Raw genomic sequence first — 19,193 nt, 5'->3', positions numbered from 1 at the left:
CTTTCATGAACATATATCAATTTTATACACCACTTGTCTCCACTGTAAAGTGTTCATATGTTTACATAATTCATGTTTATATTTGCCTTAACATACTTTTTAAATCTTTTGAAATTGAAATATAATTACGTGACTTAAGGTCTCTTTTTCTTTAATTGTTGTTAACATATATGCACATTTACATATATATATGTAATATTGAGTATATTTACTTTATTACTTCCTTTTTGTTCCCCGACATCCACAGATGAAATTACGTTTATTAGTCTCCTGCTTCCCTTTACTTTTCAATTTTTTAAATCAACGTTTCTAGTTAAGAGTTGTTACTTTATTAGCGAACAATGTGACGGACTTCAGTAAGGCACCTTCATGCTGTTCATTTTGTTCATCCCTCCGTACTTTCTTGTACCACCTTCTGCCGGTCCGGCCCCTCCAATTTCACTTCCTTTGCCAGCCTTATGTCTTCTACATCTTTCCCCATCCCTCTCTATTAAGCTCTTTCCGCCACTCATGGCCAGTTTCCAATTTCATGGCCCATATCTTTCCCACACTATGGATATCAAAACCCTAGAAAACGATTGCATTCTACATGTTTTCATTTTCGGTCTTGTTGCTCTCTTAAAAATTTATTTATTTATTTTACAACCCAACAAGTTTCCCCTGTCTCCTCCCCTTCCAGTCTCTCTCTCTATGCCCTCTGTTCCCACCCACAGTCCACTCCTCTTCCCCTTCTGTTTAGGCAAGGGATGGTCTCCCATATTTGTTTTAAGTAGCACAGAAAACAACGGAATACATCGTGACATCCTCATACAGTTCATTCTGCTTCTCTTCCCTTCTCGCTTCTCCCTTGTCGTTAGTCATTTCCCTCGCCCTCACTTCCTCTTTTTTCTCATATGCTTTCCCCTCTTTCACCATCCCTCTGTTCAGCTCCTCCCCTTTCCAGAGGTCAGTTTCCTAATGCATGACGTAACTCCCTCATCTCGGGCATATTTAAAATCCAGAACCTGACTTTATTCTAAGTTACTCGTTTTCTGAGGTCTTTTCTTGACATACCTTCGCTAGTCTCTCTTTTTAAAGGACTGAATGCTCCATGAATGTGGTTGCCTCCCTTGAGAACGAACTACTGTGACCGTCCCTCTCTTGTTCCTCTTAGTGTGTGCTGCTCAAGTGTGGTCTATCAGCTGCCGCCCTCGGTCTGTTTTGACATACACAACATCTGCTAATATTTCTCCATCTCTACTTTCTAATCTTCTATTTTGACTCCTGAATTTTGCAGTTTTTTTCTTCCACTCATGTCATGCATGCCGTTTACTCTGAGTCAGTCTCTCTCTCTCTCTCTCTCTCTCTCTCTCTCTCTCTCTCTCTGTCTCTCTCTGTCTCTCTCTCTTTCTTCCCCCCCCTTTTTTTTTAGCTATTTGAGTTTCCTCTTTTGAGAATTCTATTTATATCTGTACCCCATTTTAAAATAGGGATATTTGCTATCTTGATATATAGGTTTTTGGGTTCTTTACATATATTGGATTTATGTCTTTTATCAGATGTGGAGTAGGGAAAATATTTTCCCATCCTTTAGGCTGCCACTTTGTTTGAATGATGGAGGGCCGGGGGTCTCTGGAGGTTCCCTGGGTCAAAGTCAGAGAGGGTGGAGTGCGCTGTCTGCCCATCCCACAGCCTCCCCGAAACTTGGAGTCAGGTCAAAGTGAGAATTCGTTTATTGCTGAACAGTGAAGCCTTTTTAAAGTAAACAACTGCAGGGTGGGAAAAGTATTACCCAAGAATTTTAAAGGTATCCCAGTGATGTATATGGGGTCCTATCCCCTCTCGGGCAAGGTCTGTGAGTGTAACGACCTCATCCAGTGGGACTTGGGCAGCCAATTGCTTTTGTTGGTAAACACCTGAAGCCTCACCTCCTTAGCCTCCTCTCAGCGCCATCTTGTATTGGCATTGGTCAGTTATCAGCTTTGGGCTACTCCAGTCGTCTTCTTGGGCCCTTTTCCTCCTGCCGGGACATGACCTGTGCTCCCCCACAGTGGAATCTTTTAAAAAATGTGTTCTTCTGTCCTGACCTGCAGGACATCAACCTGGGGCAAGAGAGTCAGGGATAGGGAATGGGGACAAGAGACGCAGAAAGAACGACCACAAGGCAGGATTCTGATCAAGTGGCAAACTTTACTTTTCTCTGGCTAGCTTATATAGTCAGGATATGGGGAGGGGAAGAATGGGTTGTTTGAATACCAGTTGTTGGTATAGGCAGGATATATTAGGAAGCCACAAAGAGGGTGATTGGCAGGGTAAAGAGTTCATGAGTAAGAGGTCCAGGGAGGGTTGCCTAGGTGACTGAGCCTGTGTGTGGAGGACTGGGTCAGGTTGTTTCTTTTCTTGAGCTGATGTTCTAAGGAGCTGCTATGTAAAGGTAACTATGTGGCCTGCCAAGCATGGCCTAGGATCTCATGCCAAACCCTGAGATTTGGCTCCCAACATTCTTCTCTCAAATATTACATCGTGATCACTGTTTCTCCTGCCTTTTATCCCCCTAGTCCCCCCCTGCCCTTCCCTCTCCCACAGATATACTCATCCTCCATTTCCCTTCAGAAGAGGGCAGACCTAGTAAGGATAACAACCAAACATTGCATATGAAGTCGCAATAAGACTAGGCACATCCCCTCTTTCCAGGGCTGGACAAAGCAACCCAACAGGTGTAAAAGGACCCCCAAAACATTCAGAAGAGTCAGAGACAGCCTCTGCTTCCACTGTTAGGAGTCCCACAAGAACACCATCTATACAACATATATACAGAGGACTTGGGTAAGACTCCCATAGGCCCCCTAATTGTCAGTTCAGTCTCTGTGAGGCCCTATGAGCCCTGTTTACTTAAATCTGTGAGCCATTTTCTCGTGGTGTCTTTGAGTTCTCTGGCTCCTACAACTTTTCTGCCCTGTTTTCCCTGGAATTCCAAGAGCTCCACCTAATGTGAATCTGTGAACCCTCTCTGATAACAATTGTGGTAGATTTTAGTCTGCAAGTATAGCAGAGTGTCAATAGTAATCATTCCATTTACTTTTTAATTTTTTTATTTTAATTAGAAGATTATTTTACATGTAATTCCAGGTCCCTTTCCCTCCCCTCCTCCCCTGTCCTCCCAACTAACACCCTTCCTATCCCATACCCTTTCTGCTCCCCAGGGAGGGTGAGGCCTTCCATAGAGGATATTCAGAGTCTGTTGTATCCTTTGGTTTAGGGCCTAGGCCCATCCCTTGTGTCTAGGCTCAGGGAGTATCCCTCCATGTGGGATGGGCTACCAGAGTCAATTCCTATGTTAGAGACAAGTACTGATCCACTACGAGGGGCCATGATGGGGCAGGAAGGTTGAGTTGGGGGAAGAATAGAAGAGAGAAAGATAAGAGATAATATAATAGAGGGAGCCATTGTAGGTTTAAAGAGAAATCAGGCTCTAGAGAAATGTCTGGAGAGTTGCAAAGATGATGCCAATTAACAATCCAAGCAACAGAGGAGAGGCTACCTTAAATGTCCTCCCCTGATAATGAGATTGATGACTGACTTTATGCCATTGTAGAGCCTTCACCCAGCAGCTGGTGAAAGTAGAAGCAGACACCCACAACTATTCACTGAACTGAACTGAAATCCAGTTGCAAAGAAGGACAAGTGATGAGCAAAGGGGTCCAGACCAGGCTGGTGAAACCCACAGAAACACCTGACCTGAACAATGGGGAGTTCTTGGTCCCCAGACTGATAACTGGGAAACCAGCATTGTCTGATCCAGACCCCTTGAGTGTGGGTGTCAGTGAGGAGACTGTTCACTTTTTTGATGGTCACTTTTGGCTTTATCCTAGGTCTCTGGACTATCCAGCCCCTTGTTCCTGGCCCTCTAGGCAGCTCACTGGTGGCATGGTTCTCTATTTGGACCAGTTATTGTTTCTGTACCACCTTTATCCTAGCATATCTTTCAGGCAGGAAAAATTGTATGTCAAGGATTTTGTGTCTGGGTTGGTATCTCAGTCCTTCCTCTGGAAGCTTTGCCTGGTTACAGCAGATGGCTGATGAGGGTTCTGTATTTGCCATTACTTGGAACCTTAGTTAGGGTCCCCATTGTAGATTTCTGGGAGTTTCCATTACACTGAATATTATCTATAAAGCATTTTTATTTAGGTACTTAGTGGTATGATCCTGCCTCCTTGAACTGCCTTTATTGTGCCCCAAACATTTGGGTTGTCTACTAAGTATATCACTGCCATCTATGAGTATGTTGTAATCTACCTATCATTTATTATCTGTATATCTACTGATCTGTCATCTGTCTGTCTATTATCTCTCTCTTTACCTTACTGTAGAGATACTATCAGTTGATCATCATTGTTCTACCATCTTCATTCTGTCGATCTGTCTGTCAGTCAAACATCTATGTATTTGTTATTCTTTACTCTAAGTTTCAAATATCTGTTTGTAACTTTCTCACACATCTTTCTTATATACATTATTTATTTTAGTCTCTTTGTCTTAATCATTTCTTTTATTTAAGTTGACAAATAAGAGAATATTCACAATGTAATTTTCATTTTTATATATTTTTCTTTTTAGTTTATTCAAATAAAAAGCAATCTTATTTTTAAATACCATTCACAGTTCCCTCTTCTCACCCTCCCTTTACCTCCACCATCTCCCTATCCCACCCACTATGTACTCCTCAGAGAGGGTGATGCCTTCCCTGGGGAATCATCAAAGTCTATCACATCATATGGAGGAGGGCCTCAGCTGTATCTAGGCTGAGCAAGGTATTCTTCCATAGGGAATGGGCTCCAAAATAACCAGTTCATGCACTAGGGATAAATACTAGTTCCATTGCCAGAGGCCCCACAGACTGCCCAAGTCCCCCCACCTGTTACCCACATTCAGGGAGCCTGGTTCAGTCTTATGCAGTTTCCCCAATTGTCAGACTGGTATCCATGAGCTCCCACTTGCTCAGGTCAGCTGTTTCTGGGAGTTTCCCCAACACAGTCTTGACCCTGTTGTTCATCACTTCTCCTTCTCTATAACAGGAGTTCAGTTCAGTGCTTAGCTGTGAATATCTGCTTCTGCTTCTGCTTCTGCTTCCATAAGCTACTGGATAAAAGCTCTATGATGGCATTTTAAGTCTTCACCAGTCTCATTATATGGGAAGGGTGTAGGGAGCCGTCCCTGCATTCTCCATTACAATGATGGTGCCTGCAGGCACTGAATGTAAATTATTTCGCAGGCGCTGGGTAATTTCCATTTCTTTGATCTCTGCCTATCCCGTGGCTCATATGGCCTGAGGAGCTGAAGCCATTCATAGGGTGACACGTCCCAGGCGGCCGCTGCCAGCCTTTATTAGGGGATGGGATTCTTGGCTCGGGGTCTCCGCTCTGGTAAGCTTATGCTCTCCTCTCCCAAGATGCATTAAAGCTTTCCTGCAGAAGGATCCGAGTGTCCTGTGTGATTCTTGCCGGCGAGAACATAGCGCGGGACAGAAGGGCATAAGCAATAGTGGAGAAGGTACATTAAGTGACCTTTCAAAATGTAATTTTCATCCATATAATTTTATACTTCTAGAGTTTGTGGGTGTGAATTAATAGTATTACTTTTCCACTTTCTTGGTGGCATCAAATCCCATCTGCCATTTCATTCACATGAATATTACCGTAAATTTATCTGATGTAATTTCTTTTTAGATTACGTTTTTTTGTGCATGTACACAGATGTACCTGCATCTATACACACTTCTGTACACGCACGGGGGTGGGATGTCTTCATTCAAATCATGAGAGTAGAATTCTATTTGTATCAGGCTCCTTCTAATTCTTTTTTTGAATTAGAAACAAGATTGTTTTACATGTTCCCCAGTTCCCTCTCCCTGCCCTCCTCTTCTACCACGCCCCCCAACTAAAACCCTACCTATCACATATCCTTTTTGCTCCCCAGGGAGGGTGAGACCTTCCATAGGGGGTAATCAGAGTCTATCATATACTTTGGTATAGGGCCTAGGTCCACTCCTGTGTGTCTTGGCTCAGGAAGTATACTTCTGTGTGGAATGGACTCCCAAAATTCACACCTATGCTAGGGATAAGTACTGAACTACTACAGGAGGGCCCGTAGATTTTCGAGGTTTCCTCACTGACACCCACATTCCTGGGGTCTGGATCAGTCCCATGCTGGTTTCCCAGCTATCAGTCTGGGGAGCAAGAGTTCCCCAATGGTCAGGTCAGTTGTTTCTGTGGGTTTCACCAGACTGGTCTGGACCCCTTTGCTCTTCACTCATCCTTCTCTACATCTGGGTTCCAGTTCAGTTCAGTGTTTAGTTATGGGTGTCTGCTTCTACTTCCACCAGCTGCTGGATTCGGGCTATTGGGTGGCATATAAGTCAGTCATCAATCTCATTATCAGGAGAGGGCATTTAAGGTAGCCTCTCCTCTGTTGCTTAGATTGTTAGCTGATGTCATCTTTGTAGATCTCCAGACATTTCCCGAGTGCCTGACTTCTCTTTAAACCTAAAATGTCTCCTTCTATTATGGTATCTCCATTCTTGTTATCTTCTATTCTTCCCCTGACTCAACCTTTCTGCTCCCTCAAGTCCTCTGCATTCCTCCTCGTCTTCCCTTCTCATTTTCCTAGCTCCCTCCCACCTCCTACAGTGCTCCCAATTTGCTCAGGAGATTTTGTCCCTTTCAATTTTTAATGACCAAATATAGTTCATTATTAACTACTTACTGAAAATTTCAAGCAACATATCTTAGCATAGAAAGATATAGCATGTATATGAGGTAGTTGAGGAGCATTTACAGTCTTTCACACCCACCATTTGAAAATGAGCCTATAGTGAGACTTTTCTTGGTAAGGTACAACACATACAAATCTGCTCACCCTAGAAAGGAAATCCACGACAGACCAGGGGATGATTGTATTAAAATCCAACTTTGTGAAACAATGAGTTAATATAATCAAAGTTATTAGCAGTTGTATGGGTAAGGAGTTTATTGTACAAGCAAGGGATGACTCAAAAGCATTTACTGAAAGCACTGCTCAACATGGGTGCTTATTCTCAAACCAGAAATCCTGGAGCTAACTGAATAATTTTCAGGTACCTCAACAGGTCTGAGAAATCTCTTGGAGCCCAGGGAACCCAGTTGCTTACTGTTCCTACAGTTCTGGGAAAGGGTGATAGCATCTTGTCATTTTCAGCTTTCTAGGACATGTGAAGTTTGTTTTCCCTCTTGGGTATCCCTTGCCTCTCTACCTCCCACTTTGGGTCAAGAATGGCTCAATTCACAGAAAATTGTTATGAAAAAAGGACCTGAAGAAGTGAAAGGGGGAGGATCCGTGCACATGGATGAAGGGGGAATCATTATATTTTTCACTCTGTTCCTCTTTCTTCTAGAAGTTGTGGCCACCCTTCACTCCCTGCCTAGCCAAGATATTAGACTATAATTGACTGCCACTAAAATCACCTAGTCTTCATGTTAAGAGCTGGTCTAGCTCTGGTGGGAGTCCTGTCTTCTTTACTAACCCGCTTTCATTTCAGGACTCACCAACACACAGGAAGGTGGTGTCCTGTGTGGACACAAGGCTGTTATAGCCTCAGCCCCTTTAGCTTCCTGTCCCTGTGCTTTCACAACGGATACTTGTGAGAGAGTAAGCCCCACAGGGTGTGTGAGGTATGGGTTCCTGACCACAGGATTTCTTCATCTGCTACTACATAAGAAAAAGGAACAATTTTTTTCTTGAAATACTTAGCATTCAGTTGCTCTTGGGTAGAGTGTTAGAAAAGATCAAGAATCCATATATTTATATTTCAGATGATAAAGAAGGTTTATCCTCAAACCAATGTGTAGTGGGTCTCAGATTTTAGTCTCTTTTTTTAATGAATGAACCTTAAACCCTGTACTCTCTAGCCTAGCTAGAAGCATTGAACTAATAGTACTAGTTATCAATGAATTTTTGAAGGCAATGTGTTGCTTCAATTATTTCAGATTCTATTATTTATCTATTTCAAATAAGAAAAATTATATATTGGCAATTGACAAGAAACAAAACACTTATACAGTTAGGGTTTATTTTATTTTTTAATTTAAATTAGAAACAATCTTGTTTTACATATCAATCTCAGTTCCTTCTTCCTCCCTTCCTTCCATACCCCCAACTCATCCCCCATACCATCCCCTTTCTGCTCCCTGGGGAGTTTAGGCTTTCCATGGGGGAATCCTCAAAAGAGGTTGGGATAGGGAGGTCAATACGGGGCAGGAGAGGTAACTGAGATTGACATGTAAAAGAAGCTTGTTTCTAATTTAAATAAAAATATTTTCTTTGGTCCATGAATCTATTTCTCCTAGCTTATCTTCAACTCCCGAGATTCTCTCTTCCATCTCTTGTATTCTGTTGGTTATGCTTACATCTGTATTTCCTGATTGTTTACTCAGCTTTTCTATTTCTAGCATTTCTTCAGTTTGTGTTTGCTTCATTGTTTCTATTTTGGTTTTCAGGTCTTGGATTATTTCCTTCATGTGTTTGATTGTTTTTTCTTGGCTTTCTTTAAGAGATTTGTTGATTTCTTGAATTTTTTGGTTTGTTTCTACTTCCATTTCTTTAAGCGATTTTTTCATATCTATTTTGTGGGCCTCTATCATTTTCATGAAGTTGTTTTTGTGGTAATTCTCTCCTGCTTCATCTGTGTTGGGATGTTCGGGTCTCGCTGGTGTAGAGTCCCTAGAATCATATGGGTTTTTCTGTTGTTGAATGTGTTTTTCTATTATCTTCTTCTCACCCCTTTTTCTGGTGGGTGCAGGTAGAGTTTCTTCCTCTTCTGGTCAGTATGGGTCCAAGGTTCCTTTACAGTAGGTACAAGAAGTTCCAATACTCTGATGGCTAACTAACTGTACTTGAAGATTCTAGACTTACTTGACGATGTATCTATGTTGAGGATCTCACAATTTCAAATAAACGAAAGGCTCACTCTTTTTGTTAATATATATTATCAATATTCAATGACCTTACATAAAATAATAGGTCTCATGACATTTTCTTATATGTATATGTATTTTGATTTTATTCACAGCCAATTACCTTATTTTGCCTTTTGTCCACTCTTGCTCATATTTCTCCAGAAGCTCACTCTTAACATTGGGCCTCAACATATGCTGCTCTGTGTACTCCAGATTCAGTTTAAGTCTTATCTCACCAGAGGCTTGTATACATTTCTGTAGTATTTCACTGTAGACTTCACCTCAGTTAAAAAATTTTCTACAATATGATTGAAGTAAGGTACCTAAAAGGACATAATATTAATCTGCTTTCTAAATACTCATTCTACATCCTTAGAAGAGTGCAATTCTCATTCCTTATCAAACTTTCTTTTTGCCACATATGGTGTGGAATAAAGAGACACACAACTGGCCAAATTTCGGAGAATAAGTGACTGGGGAGTCTCCTAAATCTCTATCGAAAGTCCCTCCTCAGAGGGTGACTGTAAGAGCTACAGGACTGCCAATGTTTCTGTGATGTAAAATAGTGTCATTTGTATGTAACGGGAACATTTCATCTCTTAACTCACAGTAGCTGTGAGTCACTGGCATAAGACCTACACAAGGTCAAACCAATCAGGACTCCAGCATGGAGGGAATAAAGCTCACGGGGCCTCACAGCTAGCCAAGGATCTGTTGGCAGTTGATAGCTGCTAGGGGCATAAAAGTCACACCCCCTCAGCCCATTGCTCAGGGATCATTGCAGAAGATGAGTCAGAAAGTTGTAAGAGTCAGACTGGTTCAGCTGGGACAATATATGAGGGCACTGGCAGTGGGTCCAGGATCTAACTCTAATGCATGAGCTGACTTAGTGGAGCCCATTCTATATGGACAGATACCTTGCTCAGCCTAGACACAGGGGTGGTTGGGGTGGGGTAAGGTGCCTTTGTCCTGCTTCACTGAGATGATGGGACAGACTTAGTAGACTTCCTAGGGGAGGCCTTACCCTGTCTGAGGAGCAGATGAGAGGCAGTGTGGGGGAGAATAGGAGGAGAGGAGGTAGGGGGAAGTGAGATTAGAATGTTAAACATAAACTAATTAAAATACACATAATAAAGTGTCAAAGACTGGATGGCTACAAGAACATAGTGTTTTCCAGACATTGCAGGGCAGCTGCAGTTTTGAACTCACAGTGGTTATGACAACATGCATAAGTCCTGCAAAGCTCAAACAGACCAAATCCCTGCACTGAGAGGGAGGTGGATATGAAGTCCATCCCTAACGGAGAACCTGTTGGCTAGATAACTCTGGGGAGAGGAAAAGTCCATTTTCTTTACGGTTGCGACTCCTGGTAAGTTGGCCACACTTCAGTTGAAGACCACGTGTTTAGGAGTATAGGAGAAGCACCACAAACTTTCTCCCTACCCCCTCTCTCTGTCTTTCCATTTCTCTCTGTCTTTTTATCTGCTAGGAATGAACCTGAGGGTTTCAAAATGATAGATAAGGCCTTCTATTCATGATTAACTAGGATGACTGGCCATCTTTCAGGGTCACTGGCTTCTCTTATATCACCATTTCCCCATCCATGCCTCCACTTGGGATAGCTTGTTTTTAACACTCTTTCTCTTCATCATAATAGACGAGACTATTGATTTTTGAAGACATTTTCTTTGCTTACACATTTATTCATGATTCTGAAAGTTCTTGTTTCAAAATCAATGTGTCATGGACACAATGTCATTCAAGTCACATTTTCTCACTTGATTTTTTTCTCATTTCATTGTTATTGAGGAGGATTTGGCTTTATGTACAAAATGTAAGGACATTAGTTATCTCTGACCAAGGAATCAAGAGGGTCCCCAAAGTTCTGAGAGTCTCCCGAGGTATGCATGATGGCTGGCACTCATTAGAGTGCATTAGGGACAAATATTATCTCAGATGTCTCCTAACTTTTGTCCATAGGATGTCAGGTCGGGGCCTTCTTCTTGTGATGGCTGTTTACTGGTCTCAGCTGTTGTCCTGTTTCAGTGTCTTGCTGGATAACTGGGCATAAGTCACCTCCTGGGGTTCCTTGGATGTAGTTTCCTGCAGTGTGACAGAGTTTGAGGAAGGTTTGTGCTTGGCATTAGCAACTTAAGGGGCTTGGATGAACAGGACCCACCTGAGAGTGTATCTCTTTGTTATCTTCTGATTGGTTGTTCTTCATGTCCAGTACTTTCCCTGATAGTGGGGAGGGAGAGGAAAGCCCCGTCTTCTGAATCCTGGAGGGTTTCACCTGGGCATACACGATTCTCTGGGGGTCTTCATCAGGTGGATTCTGCAGCAAGGAGATGAAGAGATGGACAAAGCGTCTCCTGGTTCCATCCTGGAACTCTGTCAGACAGAGATCTTGAGAAATTTTAGTCACATATCATGAATAATGGGGTCTCCAGGGGGTGTTCTGAGTCTTTGGGGAGTCTGTAAGTGTCCTTCCAATAGTTCTGGCCTTTTATCCTCACACTGTTTCCTGTTTGCTCAGATCCAGCTATGTGTGCATCTTCCTCTGTGAAGACCTTCTCATCTGCTGTATGCTCTGCCTGTTTGTGCTGGTTTTTGGATGTCTGGGTAGACCTCTTCAGCATTCTCCTCAGAATACACCTAGTCAGAGTCTTCCCTTGTGATCCACACTTGTCCTGTGTGCCTCACACACCATATCGATCTTCTCTGCTCCCTTTTCCCCTTTTCACCACACCATGAACATTCTACACTTACACATCTAATTTCTCAGCCTCGAGGTGAGCTTAGAGTAGATGAGGAGCTCTGCCCCCTTGATGAGTTTGCAGCCATTATGGAAATCCAGAACAAAAGATTCTCCTTGCAGTGGCTTACATTGCTATAAGCCACACGTTTTGTAAATGTACCTACTGTTGAGTTGCTACATAACATTTCCATTATTTCTTTGTGTATCAGTTCTATGCATGCTTTCCCCAACACTTTGGGATTCCAGACTCTTTCTCTAAAGCTTTCCCTCCTGGCTTGTGGCTGCCTGCAATCACCTAGGTGATTTTCATCCTGGCTCTACTCAAGCATGGCTTTTCCCCATTTGTCTTCTCCATGTTTGTCTTTATCCTCCAGGGAGTGGCTGGGATTTTCATGCTTCCTGTGCTGGTTTTTTTTGTCTTAAGTGCTAATAAAATTGTTCTCAAGCTCAAAAAAGAAGAAGCTCTCTGTGGATGACAGGGTGAGTGAGTATATGGGGAACTTGGGGGATGAGGGCTCAATGACTCATGTGTTCTTCTGAGACTTTGGGTACATCTGTCAACAGACAGTTGACACAAATCAAAAAAAAAAAAAAGAGACAGAAGACAAAGGTCACGAAGTCCTAGTTAGACCAAGAAGGAGAGATCATAGTTCATAGAGGCACTTTTTTTTCTGAATGGATGGATCAGCTGTGGCTGTTGCTGGCAGGAAGAAGGAGTGCCGGATCAAATTGGGCCATAAGTTCTTATCACTATGAATGGGGCAGCAGTCTTACCCAACTGTCCAGCTCTAGACTCTCCTCAGGGTGTGTGTCCTTCACAGAAGTATCTGTTGTGTTAGAACAAAGGAGTCATCCCTTGGCCAGAGATTCTGGGATCTCTCAGTCTTCCAGACCCATGCCCTTGTCCCACAAGGAGTCAGAGAAGCAGGGAGTGTGGTCAAGCCTCTAGGTCCCTCGGAGTGCTAACCACAGCCCCTCCCATCAGCCCTGTATTCTGAGATCTAGAGTATCTCCATACCCAGGAATCTCTTTGTCTCACACATGTTTTCTTCCTTGATGGCAGCATCTGGGTTGGATCTGTGGAGACATAGATTATCAGACAGCAGTGAAATATGAGACAGGTGGGAGTCTGGGTCTCTGGGCAGGAGTTACCTCTTCTGAGGGAGTCTGTCGCTGGGTGATGGCTCTGGATCCCCTGCAAGAAGATGCAACTTGGTCTCCCCTTGGGCTGCATGAAATGAAAAAGTATCAGCTAGGAGAAAGAGAAGGCCCCACCAATAGAAACTTTCAGATGAATAAATAAAGGGAATGGTAAAACATATGCTATAAGGATACAAATAATGTGGGAGAAGAAAAGCTCTTTCCAAATATTTGAAATTTGCACAGATCTGGAGACTACATGTTTTCTCTACCCACCATATCCATACGCCCAAGTCAATCTCATCCGACTTACCTGTATTCTTCTCCTTGCTTTTACACAGATAACAGAAGAGGAGGAGAAGAAGCACGAGGAAGAAAATGAGGAGAAGTGTCACCAAGACTCCAATCAGAACTTTCTGGTACCTTCCCAGTCCTTAGGTGCAATTGACATCACATATGAGGGAAAAATATTATTTACCCAAACACCTATTTTATTCCCACCCAGTCATAGCCTCTATCTTCACAATCATACATCATGGAATTATTTCCATTATCCAGATAGAATGGATGAATAAATTAAAGCCCAGAGAGACCCACTAGGCACAGGTAATTAAGAAGGAATATAAAGAGATGGGGTGGGATCCCAATATCTGACTTTGAGCCTTGCCTTCACTACAAAAGAAGTGCTCTACAAAAAAGAGTCTGAATGTCCAGCCAAGCTGTGAGTCTCTTCCAGTGTTGGGTACTGTGTCACCATTCTCATGACAGAGGGGACATGGTCATTCCAGAACTGGCATCTGGTGGATGAGACTCCTACTCATCCAGGAGGTCACAGTCAAGGAAAGCACAGAAAGTAAATTGAAGATCTGGGCCAACACTTTCCTTTACACTTGTGGAAATCAAGGGAAAGACTCAGAGAAGGTGATTTTCCTCAAGTCTGAATCTTAAAAGAACACCTTGATTTCCCTTCATTATTCAATAAATTAATCCAGGGAACTAGAGAATAGGAAGAAACCACATTTGGGATTTCAGGATCCCAGGGGATCAGAAGTTGGTGTTAAGGAGAGTATGGCATCTAGGTAGAGAGATATAGTGAAGCCTTGGCTATGTAAGGAACAGATTATTTAAGTGGGAAGCAAGTACAGTTCTTTCAGTTTATCACCATCAGAGGATTCTCACACATTACTGTACCCACATCTCATGAGAACTCTTACTTACCACTCTCAGTGTGTATTCCGGACTGGTTCTTGGATTCTGCCAGAGATGGATGAAGAGGTGAGTATTTGAACTTCCAGCATTTGACTACGGCCTGTCTGTTTCTACCCCAAACTGGACTTTTAAGTACTTCTACCTAGCTATCACGTTGTTGCAGACAAGATTTTATGCATCTGGATACTTGTGCATCTATCAAGATCACATCTAAGGTCTGCCCAGCCTCAACAAACCATATAATTAAATGTAAGTAGAGAACTGGGTCACTGGGGAACACAAAACTTCCTGATGAAATCTGTGTTATCTTTGTGCCACAAGCCTTTGGTGACCACCTGTTGCCATGTGACTGGGCCCTTTATTTCAAGAAATGAAGACAAAAGGAAGTAAAGGACAGTGGATGCCACTGAAGACTGCCCCGATCACATTTTATTAAGCTGATACAAGCTAGAGTCATCAGGGAAGAGGCAACTTTAATTGAGAATATGCCTCCATCATATTCTCCTGTAGGCAAGTCTGCTGGGGAATTTTCCTGATTGATTGATAGTTATGTGGAAGGGCTCAGGCCACTGTGGGTGGTTCTAACCCTTCTAACCCTGGACAGTTGGACCTTGATGGTGTAAGAAAAAAAGGCAAAACAAGACACTGGGGAGTCAGTGTGTAAGCAGTGTTCTTGTATGGCCTCTGCTTCAGTTCCTTCCTTGAGTGCTTACCTCTAATTCTCTTCATGATGAACTGTAAACTATTAGATGAAATAAAACTTGTCCTACACAAGTTTCTTTAGATAAGGTTTTATTTCATCATAAAAATAGAAACTTAACCAGTACAGAGACAATGTCTGATCACTTCATCAAATATGTGTCCAATTTTAACCCCCCTGCCTATGCTAAATTGCAGTGAGTGATGGGGGTCACTTGCAACAGGGGATGGTGATGGTTTCTCCTCTGTGGAGGGGGATAGTCTTTGGAAAGGAGAGTTTCCTTACTTCGGGTTTCCTTACACATATTCTAGGCAAGGGCCCTTCTTAAAGAAGATAAATGAGTGACCATATACACTAAGAAGGGATAAGACAGGGGTACTTACCTGAGACCAGGACATCGACAGGGTCACTTGATGATGACCACACCTGAGGATTATTCCTAAAATAGCCATAGCATCTGAATGTTCCATTGTGGTTGGTAGTCACAGAGTCCAGAACAAAATAAGCTTGGAATGGTTTCTTGACCTGCTGCTCTAAATCCAGTGTCCATGAGAGATTGCTATTTCCATCCTGGATCAGAATGAATATGCCAAATCTCAGTGGTGAGCTACAGTTCATGGTTATGGACTCTCCTGAGGACACAGCAGGGCGGGGCCAGATTGACAGGCTTGGTTTTTCAAAAGCTCCTAGGATACAAGGGTCAGTAAAATAAATTTTTCTAAACTACACACATTGTCCACCAGATTTGGACTCAGGAATAGAAACCCTGGAGAGTATACCTCATTTTGAAGGGAGAGCCTGGAGTAGGACTCCTGAGTGTCCACTCACCTATCACCACCAGCTGCAAGGTGTCACTGTGCTCTGATCTTCCACCAGGGCTCATATAAGAACAGTTATATATCCCAGCATGTAGGGCTGACATGTGTTGGATGTAGAACTTGGCCTTGTTTTTGGTTTCCAGAGGGTTCTGTCTGTCCCAAGGATCTATGATTCCCTCCTTATGCAGAAGGTACTCTTGGGCCTTCCAGGATCCCTGACACCAAATAGTCACAGGCGTATGTAGAAAAATCAAGGAGCTTGGCTCAGCCCAGATGATGGGCCTTGGGAGAGAACCTGTAAGGAAATCAAAGGGTGAGTCCCAGTAAAATCTTCCCAGAGATCACAGCTATGAGAATAGAGCACTCACAAGAATCACAGCATTAGCCCCTATTTTTTTCTATTATAATTGTGAAAATTAATCTACTGGAGAGAAAAAGGGAAATCTGGTTTTCAGAATAAAGTATCAATCCTGGGATCAGTAGAGACACTAACCTGCCAGTACTTCAGTCTTGTGTTCCATACTCAGACCTGGAAGAAAATTCCCTCTGAGAATTTTTTCCCATTTGAGAGCCAGGCTGGATTCCCTGGGGTCTCCATATGGAATCAGACCTGGTTGTGGAGTAAGGTCCTTACAAATTTGAGTGTCTCACCCTTCATATCTTACCAAGGAAGAGCAGCACAATGAACACTGGGATCATGGTGAGTCTCGCTATTGTTCTTACTTGTGCTCCTGGGTTGGTCTGACTATGTTCTGGAGAACCCCTGACAGTCTGTTCTCAGTCTCTGGGCTGGTCCTTCCGGTAATGGGTTTGCCACATCAGTACAATCACTTCCTTTTTTCTCTTCGGTGCAGGGACCTGGTTAAATAATGCCATGTCTTTAAAGACTCTTTAGATAAAATGTTTCTTCCTCTATTCCTCAGATTTCCTCAGGTCCCCCATGTTTTCCAAGCCAGAGAATGAACATTCACATGTCACAGTATTCTATTTCACAAGGAGACAAAATTTCAGATGCCAGACATCTAAAACTGATGTTGGTCAAAGCACAGTGTTCCGAGACAATACACTTTTATGATCATACAATTCCAGGTCATAATTTCAAGGTGGCTCCCCAGGCACAAGTCTAATATTCCCCCAGGCAGGTCTCAGAATAGACTCTGCTCTCTTTCTACCCTAAGCTCCAATTGTCTTCACATCCTTTGTCACAATGTCCTGGTACACAGTCGCCAAGGGCAAGCATTTTCCAATTCTGTTCCCTTTTCTAATTTGTTTCTGTGAGGTTGACTTTCTGGACTACTTGTTTGCATCATCAGGACATTAATATCGTTTAAGACCTCATGGCTTACATTCTCTTTAAAGGTACTTATCTAAGTCCTACCTGGCACCAAACTTAGTAAGTTCATATCCTGGGAGTGAGAATGCAGACATCTTGGCTTCTTATAGAGCACAGATGGACTTTGGGAGCCCCTTCCCAGGGAGAGCCAGAGCAAGAGTCTGTGAATTCTGTTACTATAGAAAACCCCAAATAACACAAGTGGGACATAGAATTGTCCTGACTGTCAAACAAGAGAAGTTTCTTTATTCTGTTAGAATGAATAGTTTTATTTTCTCTTTGGGTTACAAGTAAGTCTTGCAAATGTCAAGTGTAGCAATTGATAAATTTATATTAATGTATATTCCACTCAAAGGATAAAGAACACTGAAAGTAATGTATCAAATAAAAACAAATGTGCAAAAGACCACGTGGTCAGCCTTAGAAACGTATACACAGAGAGAACAATGAATAGACACTGAAGATTGTATCTATAGAACATGCTTGGTTTTATGTATAAGAAACAACAATCATTAGTGAAGGGTCACAGTGGTCATGTACTTTTTTCATTTTTTTTATTTTGAATTAGAAGCAACATTGTTTTGCATGTCAATCCCAGTTCCCTCCTGCCCCTCCTCCCTCTCTATCCCCCCAACTAAAACCCTACCTATCACATGCCCTTTCTGCTCCCCAGGAAGGGTGAGGCCTTCAGAGTCTGTCATATCCTTTGGGATAGGGCCTAGGCCCACCGCTATGTGTCTTGGCTTAGGGATTATCCCTCTATGTGGAATGGGTTCATAACATCCACCCCATGCTAGGGATAAGTACTGACCTACTACAGGACGCCCCATGGATTTCTGAGGTCTCCTTACTGACACTCACATTCCTGGGGTCTGGATCAGTCCCATGCAGGTTTCCCAGCTATCAGTCTGGGGACCAAGAATGCCCCCTTGTTCAGGTCAGCTGTTTCTGTGGGTTTCACCAGCCTGGTCTGAACCGCTTTGCTCATCATCCCTTCTTCTCTGCAACTGGATTTCAGTTATGTTCACTGATTAGCTATGGGTGTCTGCTTCTACTCCCACTACCAGCTGGATGAAAGCTATTGGATGACATATAAATCAGTCATCAATCCCATTATCAGGGGAGGGCATTTAAGGTAGCCTCTCCTTTGTTGCTTAGATTGTTAGTTGGTCTCATTTTTGTAGATCTCCAGACATATCCCCAGTGTCTGACTTCTCTGTAAACCTAAAATGTCTCCCTATATTATGGTATCTCTTATCTTGTTTTCCTGTATTCTTTGCCTGACTCAAACTTCCGGTTCCCTCATGCCCTCCTCACCCCTCCTCTTCTCCCCTTCTCATTCTCCTAGCTCCCTCTCCCTTTCCCCCATGCTCCCAATTTGCTCTGGAGATCTTGTCCCTTTCCCCTTTTCCAGGGGAACATGTATGTCTCTCTTAGAGTTCTCCTTGTTTCCTAGCTTCTCTGGCAGTGTGGATTGTGGGTTGGTAATCCTTTACTCTATATCTAAAATCAATATATGAGTGAGTATATACCATGTTTGTCTTTTTGCAATTGGGTTACCTCGCTCGGAATGGTTTCTTCTAGTTCCATTTATTTTCCTGTGATTTTCAAGTTTCCATTTTTTTTTCTGCTGACTAGTACGCCCTTGTGTAAATGTACCACATTTTCTCTATCCATTCTTCGGTTGAGGGGCTTCTAGGATACTTCCAGGTTCTGGCTATTACAAATAATGCTGCTATGAACATCATTGAACAGATGTCCTTGTTGTATGAATGTGTTTCTTTTGGTTATATGACTAAGAGTGGAATTGCTGGATCTTGGGGTAGACTGATTGCCATTTTCCTGAGGAGACACCATACAGATTTCCAAAGTTGCTGTATGAGTTGGCACTCCCACCAGCAGTGGAGGAGTGTTCCTCTTTCTCCGAATCCTCTCCAGCATAAACTGTCATTGGTATTTTTGATTTTAGCCATTCTGACAGGAGTAAGATGTTATCTCAGAGTTGTTTTGATTTGCATTTACCTGATGGCTAAGGTTGTTGAGCACTTTCTTATGTGTCTTTCACCCACTCTAGATTTCTCTATTGAGAAATGTCTATTGTGTTCTGTACCCCACTGATCTCCAAAATTTACAAAGAACTCAAGAAGCTAGTTTCCAAAACACCAATTAATCCAATTAAAATTTGTGATACAGAACTAAATAGGGAATTCTCAATAAAGGATTCTAAAATGGCTGATAGATACTTAAGAAAATACACAACATCCTT

The 19,193-nt window shown here is 42.6% G+C and overlaps 1 protein-coding gene across 1 annotated transcript; it reads right to left on the bottom strand.

Annotated features, from left to right (window-relative positions):
- Positions 1-10,994: 10,994 nt before the first annotated feature.
- On the bottom strand, positions 10,995-16,293 carry LOC100767889 (leukocyte immunoglobulin-like receptor subfamily B member 4). The gene is made up of 9 exons (XM_035449203.1): positions 16,260-16,293; positions 16,088-16,123; positions 15,605-15,889; positions 15,160-15,462; positions 14,086-14,121; positions 13,181-13,300; positions 12,502-12,554; positions 11,241-11,304; positions 10,995-11,074 (listed from the first exon to the last, which is right to left on the bottom strand). The coding sequence occupies exons 1-9, from the start codon at positions 16,291-16,293 to the stop codon at positions 10,995-10,997; spliced, it is 1,011 nt and encodes a 336-aa protein (XP_035305094.1).
- Between the last annotated feature and the right edge of the window lie 2,900 nt (positions 16,294-19,193).

This window comes from Cricetulus griseus, chromosome 9, assembly GCF_003668045.3.
Source record: "Cricetulus griseus strain 17A/GY chromosome 9, alternate assembly CriGri-PICRH-1.0, whole genome shotgun sequence".
NCBI classification, from domain to species: Eukaryota; Metazoa; Chordata; class Mammalia; order Rodentia; family Cricetidae; genus Cricetulus; species Cricetulus griseus.
The sequence above is the reverse complement of the archived record's forward strand: the minus strand, read 5'-3'. Positions and strand labels throughout refer to the sequence as shown.